This window comes from Meles meles, chromosome 19 (assembly GCF_922984935.1).
Source record: "Meles meles chromosome 19, mMelMel3.1 paternal haplotype, whole genome shotgun sequence".
Taxonomy (NCBI): Eukaryota; Metazoa; Chordata; class Mammalia; order Carnivora; family Mustelidae; genus Meles; species Meles meles.
In genome coordinates this window covers 57,234,495-57,257,477 of record NC_060084.1, presented here as the reverse complement: position 1 = coordinate 57,257,477, position 22,983 = coordinate 57,234,495, and the positions used below count along the sequence as shown (strand labels likewise).

General features: G+C 58.9%; 4 protein-coding genes across 14 annotated transcripts; 1 reads left to right on the top strand and 3 right to left on the bottom strand.

Annotated features, from left to right (window-relative positions):
• Positions 1-1,120: 1,120 nt before the first annotated feature.
• ZNF581 (zinc finger protein 581) lies at positions 1,121-2,677 on the bottom strand. Of its 7 annotated transcripts, XM_045987148.1 has the most exons (3): positions 2,423-2,483; positions 2,222-2,380; positions 1,121-1,739 (listed from the first exon to the last, which is right to left on the bottom strand). In XM_045987148.1, the coding sequence occupies exon 3, from the start codon at positions 1,715-1,717 to the stop codon at positions 1,121-1,123; it is 597 nt and encodes a 198-aa protein (XP_045843104.1). In that variant the 5' UTR covers positions 1,718-1,739; positions 2,222-2,380; positions 2,423-2,483. The 7 variants fall into 7 exon arrangements, with proteins under 7 accessions (XP_045843104.1, XP_045843101.1, XP_045843099.1 ...); XM_045987145.1 differs by lacking the exons at positions 2,222-2,380; positions 2,423-2,483 and adding an exon at positions 2,518-2,677; XM_045987143.1 differs by lacking the exons at positions 2,222-2,380; positions 2,423-2,483 and adding an exon at positions 2,518-2,677 and having other exon boundaries at positions 1,121-1,736.
• Positions 2,678-2,832: 155 nt separating this feature from the next.
• Positions 2,833-5,042, bottom strand: ZNF580 (zinc finger protein 580). 5 transcript variants are annotated; one of them, XM_045987152.1, is made up of 3 exons: positions 4,357-4,654; positions 3,855-3,859; positions 2,833-3,755 (listed from the first exon to the last, which is right to left on the bottom strand). In XM_045987152.1, the coding sequence occupies exon 3, from the start codon at positions 3,741-3,743 to the stop codon at positions 3,225-3,227; it is 519 nt and encodes a 172-aa protein (XP_045843108.1). In that variant the 5' UTR covers positions 3,744-3,755; positions 3,855-3,859; positions 4,357-4,654; the 3' UTR covers positions 2,833-3,224. The 5 variants fall into 5 exon arrangements, with proteins under 5 accessions (XP_045843108.1, XP_045843109.1, XP_045843105.1 ...); XM_045987153.1 differs by having other exon boundaries at positions 4,413-4,654; XM_045987149.1 differs by lacking the exons at positions 3,855-3,859; positions 4,357-4,654 and adding an exon at positions 4,720-5,042.
• A 6,767-nt stretch (positions 5,043-11,809) lies between these two features.
• Positions 11,810-15,723, bottom strand: LOC123930621. Its single transcript, XM_045986817.1, has 4 exons — positions 15,708-15,723; positions 13,847-14,447; positions 13,285-13,452; positions 11,810-12,660 (listed from the first exon to the last, which is right to left on the bottom strand). The coding sequence occupies exons 1-4, from the start codon at positions 15,721-15,723 to the stop codon at positions 12,651-12,653; spliced, it is 795 nt and encodes a 264-aa protein (XP_045842773.1). The 3' UTR covers positions 11,810-12,650.
• Positions 15,724-19,579: 3,856 nt separating this feature from the next.
• On the top strand, positions 19,580-22,915 carry ZNF784 (zinc finger protein 784). Its single transcript, XM_045987111.1, has 2 exons — positions 19,580-19,819; positions 21,014-22,915. Exons 1-2 carry the CDS (start codon positions 19,580-19,582, stop codon positions 21,908-21,910), a joined length of 1,137 nt encoding a protein of 378 aa, XP_045843067.1. The 3' UTR covers positions 21,911-22,915.
• Positions 22,916-22,983: the final 68 nt, after the last annotated feature.

Below are 22,983 nucleotides of genomic sequence, written 5' to 3'. Positions count from 1 at the left end.
CCCTAGGAGAGTAGGGCTTTAACCTTGCAGGAAGAGAATGTAAATGTCTGCACCACCCCCCTCTCCTGCCTGCTTTCACATTACAGATAAACTGCTGGCTGGGTCAAAACGTCCAGGGGGAGGGACCTGCCCTAGATTGGTGTTTTGCAAACTACAGGTTCATGGGCAGGGAATTCAATAGGCTAGAACAAAGTGGGCAGGAGGAAGGAAAAGTGGACTGCCCGTAGCAGAGATTCAGTATTGTTAAAGTTTCGTTTCACATATAGTTTGTGTGATGTATACTGGGTGGCCGAATAAAATGTTTCATACAATAGATCCTAGCTTTAAGGGAAAAGAAAAAGGTTGAAGAACACTCTGCCTCACTGACGCCCCTTGTGCGTAGCCGCGCTAGGGCGGACCCCAGTGCAGAAGGCCAGACTTCCAATCGCCCGCCAGGCAGGCCAAGCATTTTGCACTGGTAAAACCCAGGCAAGATGCTCAGCCCAGCAGCTGTCCATAGTCTAAGCTCATTATCATGGCACTGTTCTTGCTATCTGAGGTCAGACAGTGTAAAGCTCGTTCCCTCTCTGGGGAGAAGAAATGGCTCATTTGTTCTTCTGCCCTAAAAGAGGTGAGCCAGGCACTTGCTGAGTCTCCCTGTTAGGCAGCAGGCAGGCCAAGCCGCTGTCCCCAAAAACAAATGTCAAGCTCAAAATGGGAAAGGTGTTTATTGGGTGTCCAGTGTCTGGCTGGGGGTTAGGAGGCAGGTCTGGGGCCCCTTCCCCCAACATCAACATGGAGGGCCTCAGGAAGCTGGTGCAGATTCTTGACGGCTCCCAACCACATTTTTCAGGCTGGAGAATTTCCACACATAGCACTCTCCCCCCCACAACTCCGCTCAGGGCTCAGCCTGAGGCTGAGGGGCTCCACTCTGCGAATGTTAAGGTCTTATTTTCAGCTTATCTCCAGTACACGAAGGCTGCTCATGGGCTCTTCCTCCAGGCAGGGCTTGGCCTTGCAGGCGGTGGGTCTGTGTCCAGGGCTGCAACCCAGCCTTCCGCACTGGCCAGGTGTCTGAGGGCAATGGGAGTCCAGGCTCCCCACAGATCCCCGTGGCACCTGGGGTGCCCCGCAGCCTGGCTCATGGATGCTTCCACCGAGTGTGCTTTTGCAGCGTGTTCTGCTCCATAAACCTGCGTGGGCAGTGGGGGCACTGAAATGGGCGCTCCCCTGAGTGGACCCGGCTGTGCTGGGCCAGCTCCCCCGCCTCACGGAAGCGGCGAGGGCAGAGCGGACAGCCATGGGGTCGCCCACCGCCGGCCCGGTGAATGGAGTGGTGCCGAGCCAGGTGGCTGGCCCGCTTGAATGCCTTCCCACAGGTGTCACACTCGAAGGGCTTCACCTCCGAGTGGGTGATGCTGTGCCGCTGCAGGTAGGACATGTACTCGAAGACCCGGGAACACACGGGGCAGCTGTAGCACTTTTTCTGAGCGGATGTCCCATCTGCGCCAGGCTCTCTCTGGGACTCCTGGTCCACCAGCACGGTGTACGGCACACCCTGGGTGTCAATAAGCAGGTAGTGGTTGGGCCTCGGAGAGGAGGAAGTCTGGGGAGGTCCTGCGGAGGAGGAAGGTCCGGGTTCTGGAGACCTGCCTGTCCGAGAGGGCGGGGCCTCCATGGCCTCTGCGGAGGGAAGCGCCAGGGGCTTCGGGCAGGGGGACGACGGCAGCACCAGCATCCGGAGGGGTGGCTGAGGCCTGCTGGGCAGGAGAGAGGATGAAGTTACACACAGGAGGGAAGCTGGCTGCGCGAGCTCCGTTCTTCACCCTCTGTGGAGTCTGCTCAGAACCTGTGCATCCCCCAACCTCCGTTCCTGGACTCTGTGACCTTGTGTAAAGCTTCCAGGGTCCCGGTCCCATCACCCACTGCAAGCACGGGCACACCCAGGGCCTCCCTCTGTCCTCCTCCTCGTACCCTCCTCAGGTCCCTGAGCGCCCCTGCACTCCGATCACCCGCAGGGCTTCCCCAGGCCCCACCCCCTAGACCTGCAGGTCTCGTTCTCCACTCCCCACGCCCCTGACCCAGGTCTGGGTGTCGCCCCATCCTGTTACTCCACCCAGAAGCCTGGTCAACCCCTTCCATGTTCGCCAAGCCCTCTCCGACGGGCTGCCACGCTAAGACCCGCAGGTCCTGGCCCGCCATCCAGCAGGCTCCCCGCGCCCCCCCCTCCTAGCCCGGCTACCTCCAGATTCTTTCTGATCCACGCCCATCTAGCTTCTCCACCCCAAGTTCTTCCCGGGTCCTAGCGCTCTTCAGGGCGCCGCCCCCCCGTCTCTGGCCTGGCCCCCGAGCCCCGCTCCGCGAGTTCTGGGCCGTGACCTCCCGAGCCCCGCAGCGGCCCCTCCGAGCCCCGCAGCGGCCCCTCCGAGCCCCGCAGCGGCCCCTCCCCGCCCCGCACACAGGTACTCGCTCCCGGCTCCGCCCCTCTCGCGGCCCGCGCCCAGCTCCCGCCCGCCTCCCGCCTCCCGGCCCCCGTACCCGGTGTAGCAGCCTCTCGGGTCCGGGCGACTCCGGAACGGCCCCGGGCTACCCCCGTGGTCGCAGGTGAGAGCGGGACAGGCGCCTCGGGGTGTTCCCCCGGGAGCTGGTGGCGCCGGTAACAAGAGAGCGAACCCGGGCGCGGAGAAGAGGGGCGAGGGGAGGAAGGTGGGGGCGGGGCGCCCGGGCCTTCGGGAAACGGATCCGGCCAGAAACACAGGCCGAGAGGAAGGTTCCCGGGGGCTGACGGCCCCGGCCGCCGGCTCCCAACCGCGGCGCACCCCCCGACACACACACGCACATCAGAGCCCCGAGGCGGAGTGCGGAATGTTTATTGAGTACGGGGCGAGGGTTGCGGGTGGAAAGGGGGATATACAGGAACGAGCCAGACCGTGCCGTGCTCTTGAGTCAGCTCTTCCGCGCACATGATGGCTGAGCCCTCGGGAGCAGGAGAGCCCGGCCCCGAGACGCTATGCGCCTGCGAGGGCTCGCGCAGCACGGCCCGGCCGGGGCCCAGTTCCGAGACTGGCTCCCCGGCCCAGGGAGGGGCAACGACGGGGCCGGCATCACACAGCGAGACAGGAAGGTAAAGAAGGAAAGAAAGGGGTGTCTCCCTCTGGGCAGACGGGGAGACGGGCCCCGGGTAAGGCAGGGCGCGCGTGTGGCAGCGCGGCTGTGTGGCTCGCGAGGCCCCGCCGGCCGGGAACTCAGTGGAGGCGCACGTGCTGCGCCAGCTCCGCGGCGTCCTGGAAGCGACGTGGGCAGAGCGGGCAGGTGTGCGGCGGGCCCGCACGGGCGCGGTGCGTGGCGCGGTGCCGCGACAGGTGGCTGGAGCGCTTGAAGGCCTTGCCGCAGGCGCCGCACGTGAAGGGCTTGAGGTCCGAGTGCGACACGCGGTGGCTCTGCAGCCGCAGGGGGCTGGCAAAGACGCGAGCGCACTCCGGGCAGCTGTAGCCCTTGCGCGGCCCCGCTTCTCCCGGCGCGGCCTCGCGCTGGGGCGGGCCCCGGGGCTCCTCCTCCAGCTGCACCGTGTACGTGTAGGGGACCCCGTTGGCGTCGATGAGCAGGTGGCGGCCCAGCCGCGGGGGTCGGGGCCCTGCCGCCGAGGATGGAGTGGAGGAAGGGCCTTCCGTCTTGGGGAAAGGGGGAGCCTTGGGGGGCGGCGGGTCCATGGCCTCTGGGGAGGAGGACCGAGGGTGGGGTGGCCGAGGCGGCAGCAGCAGCATCTGAGGTGTCAGCTAGGAGCAGTGGAGGGGAGATAAGTTAAAATCGTTACTTGCTGGGGGCAAGTGTCCCCATTACCACGGCTTGGCAAGCCCTCTGTACCCCTGACCTACCTCTCCTGCAAAAAAGGAACCGACTCCAGGCTCTGGTTCCAGCAAGCGGGTCCCAAGACAGCCCCACGAGACCCAGGCATGCCCCCGCCCCTGCCTGCCTCTCCCCTGCGGCGCCCTCTCAGCCCCCAGACCAGGCCAGACGGCTCTCTCCTACCACTTTCCTTCCCCCAACTCCCCCACAGGCTGTCAGATTCCAAGTCTGTTTCCTAACTCATTCCTAACGGGTCTTCCCAGGCCCTGGGCCGGCCTAGCAACCTCGACCCCTAGAAGGTCTCCCGGTCTTCGCACACATGGCGGCCTCGCTGAGACTGCTTTCTGGGTACGCCCCCGGAAGGCCAGTTTTCGGTCTGGGCCCCTCTGTTCCGACCCTACGCTTAGCACCCCCAGGTCTCAGCCTCCCCCGCGCCGAGCGGACCCGCTGTGCGGGTTTCCCGCACACATCCCCTGGGACGCCTCAACTGCCCGCTTCTGTGCACCCACACACTCTGCGCCTTGCTACCACCTCAGTGCCTCCCAGGGGCGCCCTCTCTCTCTCGCCCCTAGACGCAAGCCACCGACATCGTCCATTTCTTCCGCCCGTGCCCTGCGGGGCTTCGGCCTCCTCGCCGCTGCCCGCACCGGGTCCCCGGGAGCTCTGCGAGCATCTGGCACCTCTGTTTCTCCATCCCTCCAGCCCGCTCCTCTGCTCCGCCTCCCTCGGCAACCCCAGTGCCCGGCCCCCCCCCCCCCGCCCCCTTCCCGCTGCACCCTCAGGGCCCCCGCTCTCCCTCCGGTCCCACCCCCGCGGCACCCGCCCCTCCCCCAGCCCGGCCCGGCCTCACGCCGTCCCGGAGCCAGGCTCCTCCCTCCGTCCCGGCCCCCGTACCCGACGCGGCGGCCTCTCGGGACCGGAGGAGCGGGCCGAAGTCCCAGGCGGCCCGGGCTTCCCCTCGCGAGTGCCGGCGGCGGCGGTACCGAGACTTCCGGGAGCTCCGGGCCCGCGGCGCCGGGGACGCGGGCGCGGGGGGCGCGGGCGCGGGGGCGCGAGGGGCGGCGGCGTCTCTGGAAAAGTGCACCGTGCGGAAACGTGCACGCAGCGACGAAGGTTCCGCGGTCCCGGAGCGGGCGGCTCGCGCGGTCCGAGTCCCGGCAGGCCGGGGGTGCGGGCGGAGTGCGCGGGCGTCGGCTGCACAGCGCCAGCCCTGCCCCCGTCCCCGAAGGGAACTGTTCGGGCGCCGCGACACACGTGCCTTAATACACGGGCTAGGCGGCCTGTGTTCGCCCGACGCTCCTCAAGGAAGGGGCGCGCCCAGGTTTGTCCACTTGCGGCCGGGCCGTCCCGCGTGCTCCCCGGAGCAGGGCGGGTTCTGTCGGTCGGGCGTGGCGGACGCCGTGGCGCCCCCCGCGGGGCGAACGCGGAGCCCGAGCCCGCGGAAGGCCAGACAGTGCTGGTTGTGGAGGTGGGAACGTGCGGCTCCTTGCTGGCGTCCGCTGATGGGGAAACTGAGGCCCGAGGCGCTGCGCGGCCGTGTCTTGGAGGTGCCCGGCACAGACCGCGGTGCGCACGGGGAAACCGAGGCAGTGCCCCAGTTCAGGCTCGTAGCGCGTCCACCCACCGGCCGCGCCTGCAGCTTCGTTCCGGGAGGGGGGAGGGGGGAGGGGGGAGCCGCACTTGGGGCGCCTGCGGCCTGTCCCGCAGCCACCGCGGGAACAGCCCCAGAGCAGGGAGTGGTGTGGCGGGGAGCGCACCGCGCAGCGAGAGGAAGGCCGTTATTGGACCTCGCAGCCCAGTGACCCGGGGGCGGTGGGGGCGGTCAGGGCTGCTTCGCAATGAGCTACCAGAAAGACCTGGTCTGTGGTGTTGGGCCAAGTGTGGCCCCCGCGACCGAGGACCGGAGTTTTAAATGCTTTCTCTTCAGGTAAATCTCAATGGACACCCGTGGCTAGTGGCTGTCTGTCGTCTGGGACAGCTCCCGCCACCCTCAACCACTTGCAAACAGGAGGCCTGCCGGCCAGAAAGGATTCACAGTATTTGGTCTGGACCACATGCTATTTTTCAGTTTTACTAGGCAGTATTCAAGAAGCCAGAAAATACGCAAACTCAAAATCCCAGACACACTTGGAAACAATTTCTGGATGTGGCAGTAAGCTGGAGCTGAGAAAGCATTCTTCGGAAAACCTTCCACAAACCTCCAGACATGTGTGGAATTTGGCTAAAACTAAAGCCCCCCTTGCACGGTGCTGTGGCTCAGGGAGGTTTGACGTGGGTCTGGACTGAGGTGAGCCATGCAAGACGCCCCCCAGATCCTGAAGACTTATGCTGGAAAGAAAAGAGGCAGGACCTTTTGTGAATGACTTCTAGGTTGATTATGGTTCGCGGTGGTCATACTTTGGATATACTGGGTTAAGTAAGGCATCATGTTAAAACTGGTGTCACCCGTTTCGTTTCATATTTTCTAAGTGTGGCTCATTCTGATGCTATGGGACAGCACTGTCCTCACCGGGCAGTGGGAGGATGGGGACTGGTGAGCAGAGGGCACTCCTTGTGTGCAGGGTACCTACACCATCTGTCTACACTGGGGTTTCCCAGCTCTGACACTACCAGTACTTTGGAACTGGATCATTCTTCAGGGTGGGGGCCTGTCCTCCACACTATGTCCAGATGCCTCTAGCACCTCTCTCGTCCCACCTCCCCCAGGTGACAGCAGGCTTCCCAAGTGTTGCCCTGGGCAATAGGGACTCTGGTCTACACAGACAGCTAACCCAATGAGTCTGCTGCCCAGATCCCTTTCTTGAGTTTCAGAACCCTGTAACTACCTGCATCCACGACAGCCAGGGCACACCCCCATCCCCATCCCCAGAAACAACATTTGTGACCAGCACTCTGCACCCTCACTATGCTGCCCAGCAGTGCTGAGGGTATTGGTCCTCAGAGTAGACCTCCGAGGCAGGGGTCACGAAGATCCCTTTTATGGGTGAGGTGGCAGAAGCTGGAAGAGATCCTGCGAGTGGCCTGGGGTCGTGCCCCCTCAGGACAGCACCAGCTTCTGCCGGGCCACAGCTGGTGTCCACTATGCACACGGCGGTTTGCCCCCTGCTTACTGAGACAGCCTCCCACCCCCCCCTCTGGTACTTTCTCTTTACAGCAATACTGCAGCCCCTGTATTTGTTTAAACCCAGGGAATCGTGTTCTCTGTGGACTTAAAACCCTCCGCGCTGCACTCAGAATGAAGCCCAGAAACCCACCAAGCACAGTGCTGCCCCTCCCCCTCTCCCAGCCTCCAGGGCCTTTATGGCTGTTGCTCTCTCTGGAGTATCGCCTCTAGCCCCTCACCAGGACGGACCCTTTCTGACCACTCAGGTCTCCACTCAGATGGTACTTCGTCACTGAAGCTTTGCTGACTGAGTCTAAGGTCAAGCGGGTGACATCTGGCTCTGCCTCCTCATTCTGTTTCCTTCCAACATCCTGTAGGGCCATCCATGGTGGTCTGGCTTACTTACCAATTCGCTCTTCTGTCTGCTTTTCCCACTCTGCAAAGGCAGAGAAGTCCGTCTGGGGTGACACTGTATCCTCAGAATCCAGCCAAGGTCTTGGGAGAAGGTAGGGGCTCAATTCAGTTTTGGTTGAATGAATCAATTGATGAATGAATGATTTCAATCCCCCCATCCAAAAGCGAAGCATTCCCTACCCACCCCCATAAAACCCCGCTTCTCTCCTGGAACATGGTCACCATGACTCCCCACATGCACTCGAGTCCAGAACCTTGGATGGTCTCATTCTTCCCTGCCCCCCCTTCCTCAGCTCCCCAGAGCCAGACAGCACCTCTCACCTCACACAGCACCTTGCAGCCCCCGAACAGACCCTGAACTTACACAGCTCTAGGTGCAAAGGCTCCTGTGTTTTCCTCGACTTGCAACTTTTCCCCTTGCCTCTGACTGCAGCCTCCTCCTCAGTCATGCTGAATCTTGTGCCCTGACCTCCCAGGCTGGCAGGGACACTGCTCGAAGTGGCTATCTGGCATTCCCACCCACCAGCTCAGCAATCTCTCCAGCCTCCTCTGTGACCCATTACCCGTGTCCCCAGCCTTCAGCTCACTCTGCCTCTCAGTAATCCGGTGAGGCTGGCACTCCCCTGAGCCTCAGGAAGGGCAAGAGGCTTGCATCCACTCCACTCCCCCAGCCCGAGTGGCAGAGACAGTATCAAACCCGCACCCCCCAGCACCCTCCCTTCCCTCCGCAGCCTCCAGCCTGAGCCCAGCCCCCAACAGGAGTTCTTCCTGGACCCCTCTCCTCTCAACGCCCACCGTTCGCTCCACAGGACCTTGCACTCCCATGCAACAAGCCCTTCTCTCCTTTGGGGAAGAAGTGATCGCCAAGCCTTTGCCTCTGGGTCAGTCTGGGTCTTAGTAATCCACTCACCAGCTTCCTGCCCTCCTCTCTGCACCCATCCCAGGTCTCCCCGACCCTCCTTTTGCAGGGGTTCTCTGCCTCCGCCCCCCTGCCCTTGGGGCCATTGAGTCCCACACCCCAAGTCCCTCATGTCACCCAAAACCCCCACTGCTCCGTTGGGCAGGATCCTAACAATGCCACATCTCCTGCTTCCACTCACTCCTCCAAGCCTTGTCTCAGCCATGCTACCCTAAGTGGATGCATCGATGCCTTCCCAGAGGACTCCAGTCCCCCAGGCAGAGGCAGGTGTGCCTAAGAAAGGTCTCTGGCCAAGAACTTACCCACAAAGTAAAAGTTCCCACAAAATTTGGGTTTCAGCTCCACCCCAACAACTTAAAAATCAAAACTCACACTGAGGGGCGCCTGGGTGGCTCAGTCATTAAGCATCAGCCTTCAGCTCAGGTCATGATCCTGGGGTCCTGGGATCGAGACCCACACTGGCCTCCCCGCTCAGCAGGAAGTCTGCTTCTCCTTCTCCCACTCCCCCTGCTGTGTTCACTCTCTCACTCCATCTCTGTCAAATAAATAAAATCTTAAAACAAAAGCCCACCTCACAATGATTTGAGCCTGTCTGAGCAGGCCCCATGAGTTGGGAAAATAGGTAGGGGGCCGACCTCTCATTCCATTCCACCTACAGATGGGAAACATAACAGCATGGCACAGCCGTGTTCCCCAGGCTACAGAGAGGGGCTGTGGCAGGTCAGGGATCCAACAGGAGGCTCCCACCTCTCACCCCTGACCAGATTTGGCTGGGAAACCCCAAGTCATTTCCTCTTCCAGGACCGAGGAAACAGGGGCTCAGGTCACACAGCAATTAAGGCCAGGGCTTCTGCCATCTGTGCCAAAAACAAGAGAGTCTACGGAGATTCCGTGGCTTCTCCGCCGTCCAGCATGTTCCTTCCAGTCTGCACGTGCTGCGCCAGGGCCCCAAAGAAGGCCCCTTGCAGCGCTTGCAAGCTCGGGCCACGTGCCGGAGGTCCGAGTGGGTGACGCCGTGGCTCCCCGGGGCATGCAGGGATCATTGGGGACAGCGAGGGGTGGGGGGGCAGCTCTGACCCGTGGACCTCCTCCCTGCACATGAGCACCCCGGCCACTGGGTGCCGGGGCAGGCGGGGCCGCCAAAGGGCCCAGGCAGGCCTACCTACCGGCGCCCAGCCCCAGTCCCCACGGTAAGCTCCAGGGGCCGCCCCTGCCAAACAGCGGTTCCGGCGCCACAGGGGGACCCACAGCAAAAAATCAGAAGGGGCTGGCCATTTCTCGGTGGCCACACAGGAAAGAGGCCGGAACGACCACCGCCCTGCGACAGCGAAGCAAACCCGGCCTTAACAGTTAATACATACCCCGGCGGTCAGTGTCCCAGGGCCGGGTACCCTGCTGCCAGGCCCTCTGTGGGCCAGGGTCCTGGAGTCAATGATCCCCAGATCCAGCGCAGGAAAGGTCCAAAGACAGGAGGAGAGCAAACTCGGGGGAAGGGTGTTCGCGGAGCGCAGAAGACGCCTCCACAGATGAAAGCTAAGCCAGGGGCATCCCTGAATCCAGACGGGCAGCCACGGGAGGAAGACCTGCGTAGGTGGTGACCGAAGGACCCCCTGCATGCCCCCGTCCTGGCGTACCCATGTCCTCCTCCACCCGCTACTCCCTAAGCCCGCCGGCCGACGCGGGGCTGGGGGACTTCCGCGGCGCCCTACGTGCCAGAAGCCGGACTTGCCGACTTCACCGCCTGCCCGCGCTCCCCGGCTCGCACAGACCTCAGGCGTCCATCACAAGCTCGGCGGTGTGCATTGAGACCCTCCACACTCCCCCGGGCCCCGCACGACCCCGCGCTTTCCTGCACAACGCCGCCGGGCGGGGAGGATGCTGCCGCCCCGAACCCTGCCCCTCCGCACGCCCCGCCGGAGAGCAGCCGCCGGACCGCGTCCCGCAAGCCCGTCCTGCAACACCCGGCGTCTGCACCCCTCCCCGCCCCGCGTCCCCGCTCCGACAGCCGCGCGGTGTCCGCTCCGCCCATGCCCCCGTCGGTCGTCCGGTCCGCGCCCCGTCCCCGTCCCGGGGCGCTCATCTCCGCTCCTTCCCACCCCCCACCCCGCGTGTCCGCCGGAGCTTCGCCTCAGACTCTCCGCAGAGCCTTCCCCCTCGGCGCGGGGTCCTTCAGCTTCCGGACCCTGACTCCGGCCACGGCTCTTTCTGTCCGTGCGGCCGCCCGGTCGCTGCCCCCAGGCCAGGGCCTCAGGAGGCGGCGGAACCCGGTCTTCTCGGAACCCTAAAGAGGCCAAGACCCCGACCGGAAAGGAAGGGGGCGTTTACGTGAAAGCCTTCCGGGGGAAAACACACGCCCTCATAAGAACAGTTCCAGGAACCTTGTGTTCCATTGAGCGGACTTGAGGGTCTCCTTCATGGCATCCGCCAGGGAAAAAGGAGTGAGCAAACCAGAGCGAAGCAGATGTGCCTGCCTTCCCTTCAGAGGTGACAAATTGTATTTTTAAGGGACACCTGCTGCGGCAAGGAGCTCTCCTGGGCCTCGTGGGGGCGACAAAGACCAAAATATTGAACTGTCACTCCAGGGAGACCTAGGGAGGGATGACAACCAGCAGACCAAAAGCATCACCCGACTCCTACGCAGGGGACACGGGAACTTCAAAGGACAAGGTCTCCCGGACCCCAGAGCCAGGACGGCGACGCAGAGCTGGGAATCGGCTATTTCTCATCCCATTATGTTCACTTTAGGGAAACCGTGCTGGGGCCCCTGAGAGTACAAGGCATAAAACTGGAAAGTTCAGGCTGAAAACGAGAGCGCGTTCTCAGGGAAAGAGTGGCTCCCACAGCGAGAGTGGTGGGTCTGGGGCTGGCCGGCTCCGCGCTGGTGAGCGTGCTGCTGGGAAAACCGGACAGCGGAAGCCAGACTCCCAGCTAACCATCTGGAAGGACTGGGCCTCCATCGGGAGCTTATGGCAAATTGCAGATTTTTTTTTTAAAAGATTTTATTTATTTATTTGACAGAGAGAGATACAAGTAGGCAGAGAGGCAGGCAGAGAGAGTGAGAGGGAAGCAGGCTCCCTGCCGAGCAGAGAGCCCGATGCGGGACTCGATCCCAGGACCCTGAGATCATGACCTGAGCCGAAGGCAGCGGCTGAACCACTGAGCCACCCAGGCGCCCCCAAATTGCAGATTTTAATGAAGCCGCTTAGAAAGGCCAGGGTCCCAGTCTAGTCTCCGAACAGTCAGACCCCAAGTCTGTCCAGGTGAATCTGAGAAGTGTCTTGTGACACCATGCTCATTTGGTGACTCAGTTTTCCCACTTGTCATATAGACGCCACCATTCTGGTTTTTTTTTTTTAATAGGAGATGTAAATTACCCAAAGTAATGGATCAGTGAATTTTTACTTACATACACAGTAATATAACCAGCACCCTAAAGAGCTCCCCCAAGTGCTTCCTGTTGATCATTAACCCCTGGCAAGCCTACCCACATTTTGATTTCAACTCCGAAACATGACGTTGGCTTGTTTTTAAACCTCACATAAATTACACACACACACACAGTTATAATTAATATGATTATATATATATATATATATATATTTTTTTTTTTTTTTTAAGATTTTATTTGTCAGAACATCTGGCCCATTTTTAAGTGGAACGACCTCTCTCAATGGCAGGGAGGAGGCTTGGCGGGCTGAAAAAACCTAGGTCAGGAAAAGCTCAACAATGCGCTCCAGTGGCACAACATCCCCAGTCCACTGGACTCCCATCATAGAACACCAGACCCGGGGTGGGAGAAATGTGCTTCTCACAGCTGTGGAGGCTGGGAAGGCTATGGTCAAGATTCCAGCGGATTCAGTGTCCAGATTCACAGACCGCACCTTCTCTCTGTGGTCCTCACAGGGAAGGGGCAGGGTGGGGGGGGGGCGTGGGGGTCTCTGGGGTCCGTTTTACAAGAGCACTAAACCCATTCATGGAGCCTCCCCTCTCCTGGTCTTATCAATTCCCTAAGGCCCCATCTGCTAATACTGTCACATTGGGGATTAGGTTTCAACATATGAATCTGGGGTGGGGGGAGGGGGAAACACATTCTGTGGAAGCAGCGAAGCAGGCACACGCGGTCTTCACCCCAGCACCTGGGGCTCTGACGGTGAATATGGTCAGACACTGCTCCGTCTACATCCCCAAACTTAACGCACTTACCAAGAATCTGGAAAGCAGCTGTGGTACAAAGGGCAAGAAAACGAAGCTGATGGATGAGGTGGGTGCTTCCAGGGGCCCTGCGGAGTTCAAGTCCCAGTGGGAGGTGTTGCGGGACCGGAAGGGAAAGGCCATTCGGTGAACCCGAAGACACCGGAGCTCCACGAGGATGTAGGGAAACCGGAACCGTCAGGCATTGCTGGTGGGAACAAAGAACGGCACATTTCCTCCATAAGTTAAAGATGACAATTTACCATGTGGCCCAGCAATGAATGCCATTTGCCGAGCGATACTCAACAAAACCGAAAACACGGGTTTACACAACACCTTACGCCTGAGTGTTCAGAGCAACATTATTCCTAAGAGCGAAAACATGGAAAGAAACCAAATGCCCACCAGGGTTTAAGAAGTGGATGAATCCTACATGGTGGATCCATTGCATGGGATACACCGAGCCAAGACGGAACCAGCCTAGAGAACGACCGTCCTTCACGCAGCCCGGGACAGTGCTGGCAGGGGACCTCAACGGGTCCCAGCTGGAGGAACTTGGACTATACGCTGCACCTCACGGGAGGGTTCTGAGCTGGGCAGGGACACCACCGTGTGAGGGCTTTAGGATTCCTCTGAAACTAGTGGCCTGAGGTCAGCAAGAGAAAAGCCTGGGGGCTAGGGGAGCTGGAGGCAGGCAGGAGTCAGAGGTTGCTTTCTGGAGGAATTAAGTCGGGGAAAAACCAGCCGCATTCCCTGCAAAAGGTTACTCCGAGCCCTAGTCCTAGCAGCCCGAGGTATGAAATGCTGTTGGGCCAGGGTACAAAGTAGTCACAGAGGGGGCCGGGGGCTTGGTGGGCACCGCTCCACGAAGGGCTTTAGTCTTGGGTCGAGAGGGAGCCACGGAAGGACAAGGTCAGGCCTGCGTTTCAGAAAGATCCGCCGTGCAGGCGGACTGGTGCGGACGGGGGCCGAGGGAGGAGACCGGCGCTGCAGCACAGGCCTGAGAAAGAATGAGGTCCGAGCCCGGGAAGGTGGGCATCGCAACCATGCCCGTTTGCAGGGGGGAAACTGAGGCTCCAAGAGGGAGCTCACACCGAAATAGTACACCGCAGCCCGCCGGCCAGGAGTCAGTCCCGCAGCAGCTTCAGTGCCGCCTTCGGAGGCCAAGTCCCTTTCCCACACCCCCTTTCTTGCGCCCCGCCCACCGCAGCCCTTCCTGCCTGCGCTGGCCTCTTTATGGTTTGTTTTTTGGTTTTTTGTTTTGTTTTGTTTTGTTTTGTTTCCTCCCGCCCTTCTGCCCACAAACATCTCCTCTCGTTTCCTCGTTTCCCTCCCGGCCCGGATGCTCTATCCACCGCCACCCTCTCTATGGTTCTCCCCTCTCCGCCGCTCACACTGTGTCGGCCCTTTCTCGAAGTAACTTCGTCCCGACCGTCGGCCTCTCGTGCCCGTCCGAGCCGAGCTGGGGCGGCCTCTCTGGTCCGGCCGGGCGGAAGTGGCGGCCTCTGGGAGAGCGCCCGTAAGGAAGTCCCGGGCAAGGAAGGACCGCGACCTCCAGAGAGAGACCCTGGGGAAGAGGCGCGCCGTCCGGGTCCTCATGGAAAACGCTCCGGCTGGAAACACGCGGCCCCGAGAGGAAGGGTCCGCTTCCCGCTCGGGCCTCCGCGCGCCGCGAGGAGCTGGGATCCCAGAAGCATGGCAGGTCACAGAGGTGGAGGAGGCAGGTCCTCGGGGAGGCCTGCGGGGCCCTCACAGTCGACTCCTGCCAGTCACATAAGCGGGGGAGAGGATGGAGCCTGGTCAGGCAGGAAACTCCTGAAAATACTACGTCCACTTGCAAGCGTGGGGTGGCGCGGTCACTGTCACCCTTCAGGTCTTGCCGCTGGTGGGACTCTCGTGTGCGCACCTCGCTCCGTACGTGAAACGCCGCGCTCGCAGCTGTGTGAGGCGCAGCCCGCAACCCTGGATCGGCCCTGCAGCCCCACGCCGTGGACACTAGTCACTGCCGGCAGTGGTCTCGTGCGCAGACCCAGCAGGCAGGGGAGGGTCCTCCGCTCGGCCGGACCCCCACAGCCAGGATCACCAGCTGCTTGCTCGTTCGCAGACTTCCTTTAACGAGTGTTTCCTGCGAACCTGCAGCGTCCCAGACGCCGGTGTGGGTGCCGCAGAGGCAGCGGGAAGTGAGGCCGCCCTGGTGTCCACCGGTACTTTTTTTTTTTTAAAGATTTTATTTGAGATAAGTAAATAAATATTTATTAATATTAATAAGTAATTATTAATAACAATCAATGAGTAACTTATTAATATTAATACGTAAATAAAGATTTACTTATTTGAGAGGGAGCACGTGCAGGGGGAGGGGCAGAGGCCGAGGGGGAAGCAGGCTCCCCGCTGAGCAGGGAGCCCAATGTGGGGCTCCATCCCAGGACCCTGAGATCATGACCTGAGCCGAAGGCAGAGGCTTAATCCACTGAGCTACTCAGGGGCCCCTCGTCTCTGCCTTTATTTTTTTTTTTTTAAAGATTTTATTTATTTATTTGACAGAGAGAGATCACAAGTAGGCAGAGAGAGAGAGAGAGAGAGGAGGAAGCAGGCTTCCTGCTGAACAGAGAGCCCGATGCGGGGCTCTATCCCAGGACCCTGAGATCGTGACCTGAGCCGAAGGCAGCGGCTTAACCCACTGAGCCACCTAGGTGCCCCCGTCTCTGCCTTTAGAGAGCTTACAGTCAGATGAGAATTTTCCATGGAATTGATGTGAGGTTCTTAAAAATCAGATTTTAAAAATCATCCACAGGCTCAAGGGGCCCCTGGCTGGCTTGGTGGGAAGAGCATACGGCTCCGAATCTCGGGGTCAGGAGTTCCAGATCCACACTGCTGTAGAGATTACTTAAATAAGAAACAAACGGACATCATCGGCAGGCTCCCTCAACCCCGCATTTTATTATGGAGATTTACAACCAAAGAGAAAAGTTGGAAGAATTGCATAGTGAACATCATGTGCCTACCTTACGGGGCGTGTAAGTTTTAAATGTCACCTACAGTTTGATCCTAAAAGATCATGTTCCGCGCATTCTTTTTTTTTAACAGCTTCATTGAGCTGTAACTCACATACCATATAATTTACCCATTTCACTGATGACTCGATGGTTTTTAGTATATTTACAGATATGTGCAGCCATCAGCACAGTCAATTTTAGAACATTTCATCACGTCAAAAATAAACATTGTACCCTCTAGCTATCACTCCTCTCTTACCTCGACGGCACTCCATCCATCCTCTGGCCCTTAAGGGACCACGAGTCTGCCTTTTTTTTTTTAAAGATTGTATTTATTTGTCAGAGAGCGCGCACAAGCAGGGGGAGCAGCAGGCACACGGAGAAGCAGACTCCTTGTTGAACAAGGACTCCTTTGCAGGACTTGATCCCAGGACCTCGGGCTCATGCCCTGAGCCCAAGGATGACGCTCAACCAACCGAACCACCCCAGGCGTCCCTCTGCTTTCTGTCTCTGTAAATTTCCCTGTTCTGGATAGCTTGTCTAAATGGAATAATAAAATGCGTAGGGTTTTGTGTCTGGTTTATCTCACCGAGCATAATGTTTTCAAGGTTCATTCATGTTATGGATAATATATATCCATAAATTAATTTCCACATAATAAATATATTACATGTTTTTTACCCGTTCATGAATTGATGGACATTTGCATTGTTTCCACCTTTGGCTACTATGAATAATGGTGCTGTAAGCATTTGTTTACAAATTTCTGTGTGAACAAATGTTCTCCTTTCCCTTGAGTACCTCCCTGGGAATGGAATTGCTGGGTCTTATGGTAACCCTAACAGCTAATTCATTTAAGAAGCAGGAGATCCAGCCCACCAAGGAGAACTGATGTGCTCACAGCAGGGACAGAAAAAAGCAAGACTAGACCCCACATCTTCCGACTCCAAATCCAGGGCTCTTTCTGCCATTTTATAGTGCATCCATGTAGCCAGACTTCTAGCATCAGATCCTGAAATAGTGGCTGCTAATGTAGTGCCAGCCCACGAGGGACCCAGGCAGACGGGGGGACAAGGCAAGGAGTCCACGTCTGTTGAGCCCCAGCTGGTTCCAGGAATTACGCTGGACCCACAGCATTCTCTGTATGCTGCTCTCAGTACGGTCCCGCCAAGTAGCATCGTGCTGCCCACTTTGTGGACGGCAGCTGGGGACTGAGAAGACACATCTTGCCCAAAGTTACATAGCAAGTGGATCGATGAATCCGAACCCACGGTTGTCTGACTTGAAAGTTTGTGGTCACTCCGCTGAACTAGGTCTCCTCTGCAAATAGCTGTCTCTATGAGGATGCAGAGCGGACATGGACCCGGCCCACAAGATAGGAGAACAGAGGATGAGCTCTATGCTAGATACGGTATCATGAGTTATCTCACTTAATAGAAGGAATCTGGATGAAAAACCATGTCACACCCATCAGATCGGCAAAAAATGAAGCTGGACTATCAAAGATTAATAACGACTTAAAGCAACAGAGCTCCCACCCACTGCTGGTGGAAGTTAGTAATCATTACACCTGATCCTAGTGCCTACGTCACACTTCACATACAGTGGCTCGTTTAATCACCATAGCACCTAGCACTTAACCGTGTTAAGTAAGTACTATTATCTTTGCTTTACAAATGAGAAAACAGAAAGGGCTACCTTTCTCATTAGCCACAGCAGATATCTACAGTGCCTAGGACTCATGACACTTTTAGGGGCCCATGAGAAATATTTTAATTTTGAAATCAGAAGACAAAAGAATGCAACCCAGCCTAGTTTATGTTCCTCTTTACACCAACAGAGTCATAAAATTTAATTTTAAATGCATTTTTTGAAATGAAGGAGCCGTAAAGGGCAGAAATCCCAGGGCCCGTAAAAGCACTGGAGATGGTGAGTGGTGAAATAATTTACTCAAGAGGGGCGTGGGGGTGCTCAGGCTGTTGAGCATCCAACTCTGAATTTCGGCTCAGGTCATGATCCCAGGGTCCTGGGATTGAGCCCCGCATTGGGCTCCCTGCTCGGTGGGAAGCCTGCTTCTCCCTCTCCCTCTACATGTGTTCCCTCTCTCACTGTGTCTCTCTGTCAAATAAATAAATAAAATCTTTTTAAAAGTAAAATAAAAATAAAAAGCAACTAAATAATACAGATGGGAGTTGAAGATGTCAAATAGTTTTTGACCAAGCAATTCAACTTCCAGTGATATAATAATACAAAGAAAGCTCTCTTTAGGGTTCGAGGAGACATGAGCAAAAATACTCCTGGTAGTACTGTTTGCAATAATAAAAAATTGGAGCCAACCCAATGCGCACCAAGAGGAGAATGAAAACATGTAATGGGACATGATCATCAGTGGGGTGTTATGCCAGCATTGACATCAGCAGTTGCTAGACTAGAAGTATCAATGTACACAAATATAAAAAGGCGAGGAAAAGACAGAGAATGTTAGACTGAAATTATATCGTTTATTAGAAAAATTTTTAAAAGATTTTATTTATTTGACAAAGAGATCACAATGGGGGGGGGGAGCAGGCTCCCTGCTGAGCCGAGAGCCTGATGGGGGCTCGATTCCAGGACCCCGAGATCATGACCTGAGCGGAAGGCAGAGGCTTAACCCACTGAGCTACCCAGGTGCCCCGAGAAAAATTTTAAGGTTCAGGTTTTTTTTAGTTATCTCTACACCCAATGTGGGACTTGAACTTAGGAGCCCAAGATCAGGAGTTAACATGCTCTTCTGACTCAGTCAGCCAGGCACTCCTAATTGATTAGAAAAACAATTATTTCCTTAAAGGTTTTATTTACCAGAGAGAAAGAGAGAGAACATGAGCAGGGGGTAAGGGCAGAGGGAGAGGGAGAAGCTGACTCCCTGTTGAGCACTGGGCTGGGTCCCAGGACACGGGATCATGATCTGAACCCTCCAGGCGCCCTAATTACAAAAAGTTTACAGCACACAGAACAACACCACACTTGGTTTATGCAGAGAATAAGGAAGACGTGCCTAGGAAGGACAAACAGAAGATACAAAGTCTAACCTCGGGGGAGGGCGGGGGAACGGGTGCCGGGGCGCAAAGTCTGCAAAGTCTTGTCTTTTAAGCTTATTAGCGGGTCTGGGCAGCTGTTCGTATTACTGGACCCTTTTCATACAGAAACCGTTTCTGATGAGATCGGCCCAAGTGTCAGGAGGGGCGGGGTGAGGACAGACCCCGTCTGTGCACCCGGGGCGCCGGTGGCTCAGCCCATGAAGCGGCGGCTTTCAGCTCGGGGTCCTGGGATCGAGCCCCATCTCCTGCTCAGCGAAGCGCCAACTTCTCGCTCTCCCTCCGCCTGCCCTTCTGTCAAATTAATTAATTAATTAAAAAAAAATAGCTGACGCCCCTAGTAGTACCAGCACGGTGGCTCGCGGCTTGGCAGAATCAAACCTTCCCCGACGCTACACAAACGCGACGTGTCCCGGGGGCCGGCACCAGGCTCCGCTCACCGCGGACGCTCTGGAGGTTGGGCGGCCGGAAACCGCCGCGGCCAGCGGATCCCACGCGGGGACGGACTTGGGGAGCTGGCGAAGGGCCCGCAGGCTCTCCCGCGAGCTGAAGGGGACGCGGCTTGCTGCCCTGGACGGTCCCGGGGCCAAGGAGAAGCACCGGGCCGGGTCAGCTGCCAGGGCCGGCCGCGCTACCGCGTCCCGAGGGAGGAGAAGCGGCAGGTTCCAGCGGCGCTGCCCGGCCGTCTCCAGGGCCCCCGACGCGGCTGCAGGGGCGCCCCGTATCCCTCTTCTCGCCACCGCCCGGTTTTACACACGACACCGCGGGCACGTGGCCCCAGCGGACGTGAGCTCTCCACGCCGCACCGCCCTGGGCTGTGCGCACTCCAGGCCCGCGGGGCCGCGGCTGGCCCAGGACCCGCCGTGGAAGCCCCCACGCCGGCCACCTTCGCACGGCTCCCCGGGGGCGGCGACAAGACCGATGGGGGTAACGCGCGAGGCTCCGGCGGGAGTCGGCGGACGGACACGGCCTGCGGATACTGCTGAGCGGGAGGGAAACCCGGCCTGGCCGAGGCCACCTCCGCGCCCACACCCGTTCCGCCCTCCACGGCAGACAGATGTGGAGAGACGCGACCCTCCCCTCGGGCGGGCGGGACGCGGCCTCCGCAGGGCCACGCCCCTGTCCGCCCGTGTGCGCCTGCGCAGCGCCGCAGATGGCGGCCCGAGCCCCGCCCCTTCCCACATCGACCACGGGCATGGGGGCGGGGCGTGAGCACAAGATGGCCGCCGCGCGCCCGGAGCCCCCGAGTCCGAGCTCAGCGGCCCCGGAGCCGCGATCCCCGGAGACGCCGGACGTGGTGCGGGCGGGGAAGGGGCCTCGGCCGGGGACTTGAGGCGGGAGGAGGTCTCAGGGAAGGGGGCGGGGCCGGGGCGGGGCCTATAAGGGCTGGGCGGGGGAGGTATTTAGGGCTCCGGGTCTGGGGGCGGTGCTTCTCGGGGTGGGCGAGGGGCGTGGCATAAGGAGGAGCCTATGAGAATGGAGGGCGGGGCCTTGAGGGGCGGGGCCAGAGGAGGGGGGGTGGGTGGAACATCTGGGCGGGAGATGAGTCCAGTGAGAGATCTGAGATTGCGTTTGTGTAATGAGGGGGAGGGACCTCCCAAGGGGCGGGGCCTCAGAAATTCTGGGGCTAGTGGACTTGGGTGGAAGATTGGGAAGGTGACCCTGAAAGGCAAGGGTGGGTAGTTATGGTCGGAAGACCCACGTTGGAGTGATTCTTCAAGAGTCTGAGTGACGTGTCCCGAATGCCTAAGGGAGGATTTTAGGGGGGAGGAATGACTGCTCCAGGTGACTTTGGAACTTTCCCCGCTCAGGACTGGAGAGTAACAACAAACATTTCCTGAGCTGGTACTTCAGCTCAGTAGGTAGGGAGGTGAACCAAGCAGATAAAGACTGTATTCTCTTGGAGTTCACAGTCTAGAGGAGAGACAGTAAAAGATTTATTTTGTTATATGCTATAAAGGAAATAGTGAGCTGATGGAGTTGGGGGGAAGGTGGGCTAAATTTAGATGAGAGAAGTCAGCTGTGTGCCGGCTTATATTTACACTGGGGTCAGAGACAAGCAGCAGCCAGATCATGATGGATATTATGATGATGGTTTGGGATCTTAAGTGCAGTTGAAGCCATGGGAGGGTTTTGAGTGGGAAAATGACGATCCAATTTCCATTTTCAAAAGGTCATTCAGGCTGCTTTGGGGAGAGAGCAGGCATAGAAACGGGTTCTGCTCAGGAGGCTTTTTCAGTCGTCAAGCCAAGAAATAACTGGCTTCTAACTGGGGTAGAGGAAGGAAATGGCTGGATTTGTGATGTGCTTGGGATAGGAGTGGAAGTCTTGAGAGAGATACTGCAGAATCTTGGAGGATGGAGGGCAGGATCTGGAAATTGAGGGGCCCAGTATGCTACAAAGGAGATGGTGTTTTAATAAGTGGGGCATGTTGGGGAGGCCCTGTGGGAGAGTCCACAGGCTCCTGGTTTTTTCTCCACCCACCCCCCAGGTCCTGGTGCCTGATGATGGCCGCCCCACCACACCCCCGAGTGACCTCATCGAGATCCAGGTGGTGAAGGTGACAGACACCACGCTGGTGCCCGAGCCCCCGGAGCCAGGTTCCCTCCACTGTGCCTTGTGCCCAGCTGCCTTCCGGCTGGTCTCTGAGCTGCTGTTCCACGAACATGGCCACCTGGCAGGGGCGGAGGGCGGCGGGCAGGGTGGGGACCCCAGCCGGTGTCATGTGTGTGGCCACAGCTGTCCGGGCCCCGCCAGCCTCCGCGCCCACTACAGCCTGCACACGGGGGAGCGGCCCTACCGCTGCCCCCTCTGCCCCCGGGCCTTCAAGGCCCTGGCGCCTCTGCTGCGGCACCAGCACCGACACGGGGTGGAGCCAGGGACCTCTAAGAGGCCTCCGGAGGTGGCTGCGGCTGGAGAACAGAGGCCCGGGGTGCCCCAGGAGAGGTCGGAGGTGGTGATGGCGGCGGCGGCGGCGGGCGCTGCGGTGGGGAAGCCTTTTGCCTGCAGGTTCTGCGCCAAGCCTTTCCGCCGCTCCTCTGACATGCGCGACCACGAGCGGGTGCACACGGGCGAGCGGCCCTACCACTGCGGCATCTGCGGCAAGGGCTTCACGCAGTCCTCGGTGCTGAGCGGCCACGCGCGCATCCACACCGGGGAGCGCCCCTTCCGCTGCGCCCTGTGCGATCGCACTTTCAACAACTCCTCTAACTTCCGCAAGCACCAGCGCACCCACTTCCACGGGCCCGGCCCGGGGGCGGGCGTGGGGGACTCTGGCAGCCAGCTGGCCGCAGGGGCCGAGGGGCCAGGGAGTGGGTGTGGGCCAGGAAACAGTCTGGAAGAAGGGCTAGGAGAGGGCGCCAAGGTGAAGGTGGAGGTCGACCAGTAAGTAGGCTGGGAGACCAGGGCTGTGGGGGCATTGACAGGGGCAGTAGGAGGCAGATTGCAGGGGAGGGGGAGGGGGGGACAAGGAGGCAGGAGAGGGGAGATCGAGGGAGACGTGACAAGAGCTAACAGAGATGGCCATGAGCAGCTAGTGCGTTTTGGGACCCCCACAAACCCATACAGCACCTCCATGAGACTCAGAAAGGCACAGACACCACCTGGTGGATGCCCAGCTAAATGTGAGGACCATGGGCTGGCTGTCACTGCCCAATCGGCCTGCTCGCTGGGTGCTCATGCAAGACACAGCTTGTCCCCACAGAGCCTGGGCACTACGGAGGGAGCCAGGGTTAAATGGAAGGGGCAGAACCAGGGTCTGCCCTGGTGTCTCTGGGCTAGCCCATCATCTACAGAACCCTGGACTATCTTGGGGCCTAGGGTGGGCCAGGATGGAATCTTTTGCCTACCTCACTGGATTGCACTGAACCTGGGATGCCTACCCACCCTCAGCCAGAAGACGCCCACCAGGTCCTCCGTAAAGAGACTCTGGGATCCCATCACCTCGAAGCCAGAGGGTCCCCATGTCCTAGCTGAGAGCACTCAAGTCTCAAGGATGTAAGCCCGACCGTAAAGATCTTGACTCCAAGAGCTGCTCCCGGCTCCCATGGTGGTCCCTCCTTAACCCACCGACTCAAGCCACAAAAAAATTCCGGACAGCAAACAGCCACCTAATATCCCCCTCATATGGCTTTAGGTTCAGAGTCCCTGGCCCCCAGAGCTACAAAGTAGCCTCAGGTTTCTCTGATTTCCTCCACTCCCGATCTGAAGCAAACAGCTTAATGCCTGACCCCAGGCTACCCCAAGGAAGGGCTGAGAGATGGCAGCATGGTGGGCTGCCTGTGTACGGCGGGTGTGGGATGAACTGAGTCACTGTGGTGGGCGCGAGAGGAGGACCTGGGAGCTGGGGGTGGGGAGCCTCCAGTTCTACTATTAAAGGACTTTCTGAAGGGTTTCTCTATGTCAGTCTTGTGTTTGGAGGGTGGAGGTAGAGGGTCTACACTGTGGTCTTGCCACAAGGAG

Coding starts and splice junctions, on each gene's coding strand:
- ZNF581 (XM_045987142.1), bottom strand. CDS start 2,181: ATGGCGGGCCAGGACCTGCGGGTCTTAGCGTGGCAGCCCGTCGGAGAG. Junction 1,737..2,095: donor GGGGTTGACCAGGCTTCTGG/GTGGAGTAACAG, acceptor CCTGCCCAGCAG/GCCTCAGCCACCCCTCCGGA.
- LOC123930621 (XM_045986817.1), bottom strand. Junction 13,453..13,846: donor CGAGAAAGGGCCGACACAGT/GTGAGCGGCGGA, acceptor ATTCTTTCTCAG/GCCTGTGCTGCAGCGCCGGT.
- ZNF784 (XM_045987111.1), top strand. CDS start 19,580: ATGTGGAGAGACGCGACCCTCCCCTCGGGCGGGCGGGACGCGGCCTCC. Junction 19,820..21,013: donor CCCCGGAGACGCCGGACGTG/GTGCGGGCGGGG, acceptor CCCACCCCCCAG/GTCCTGGTGCCTGATGATGG.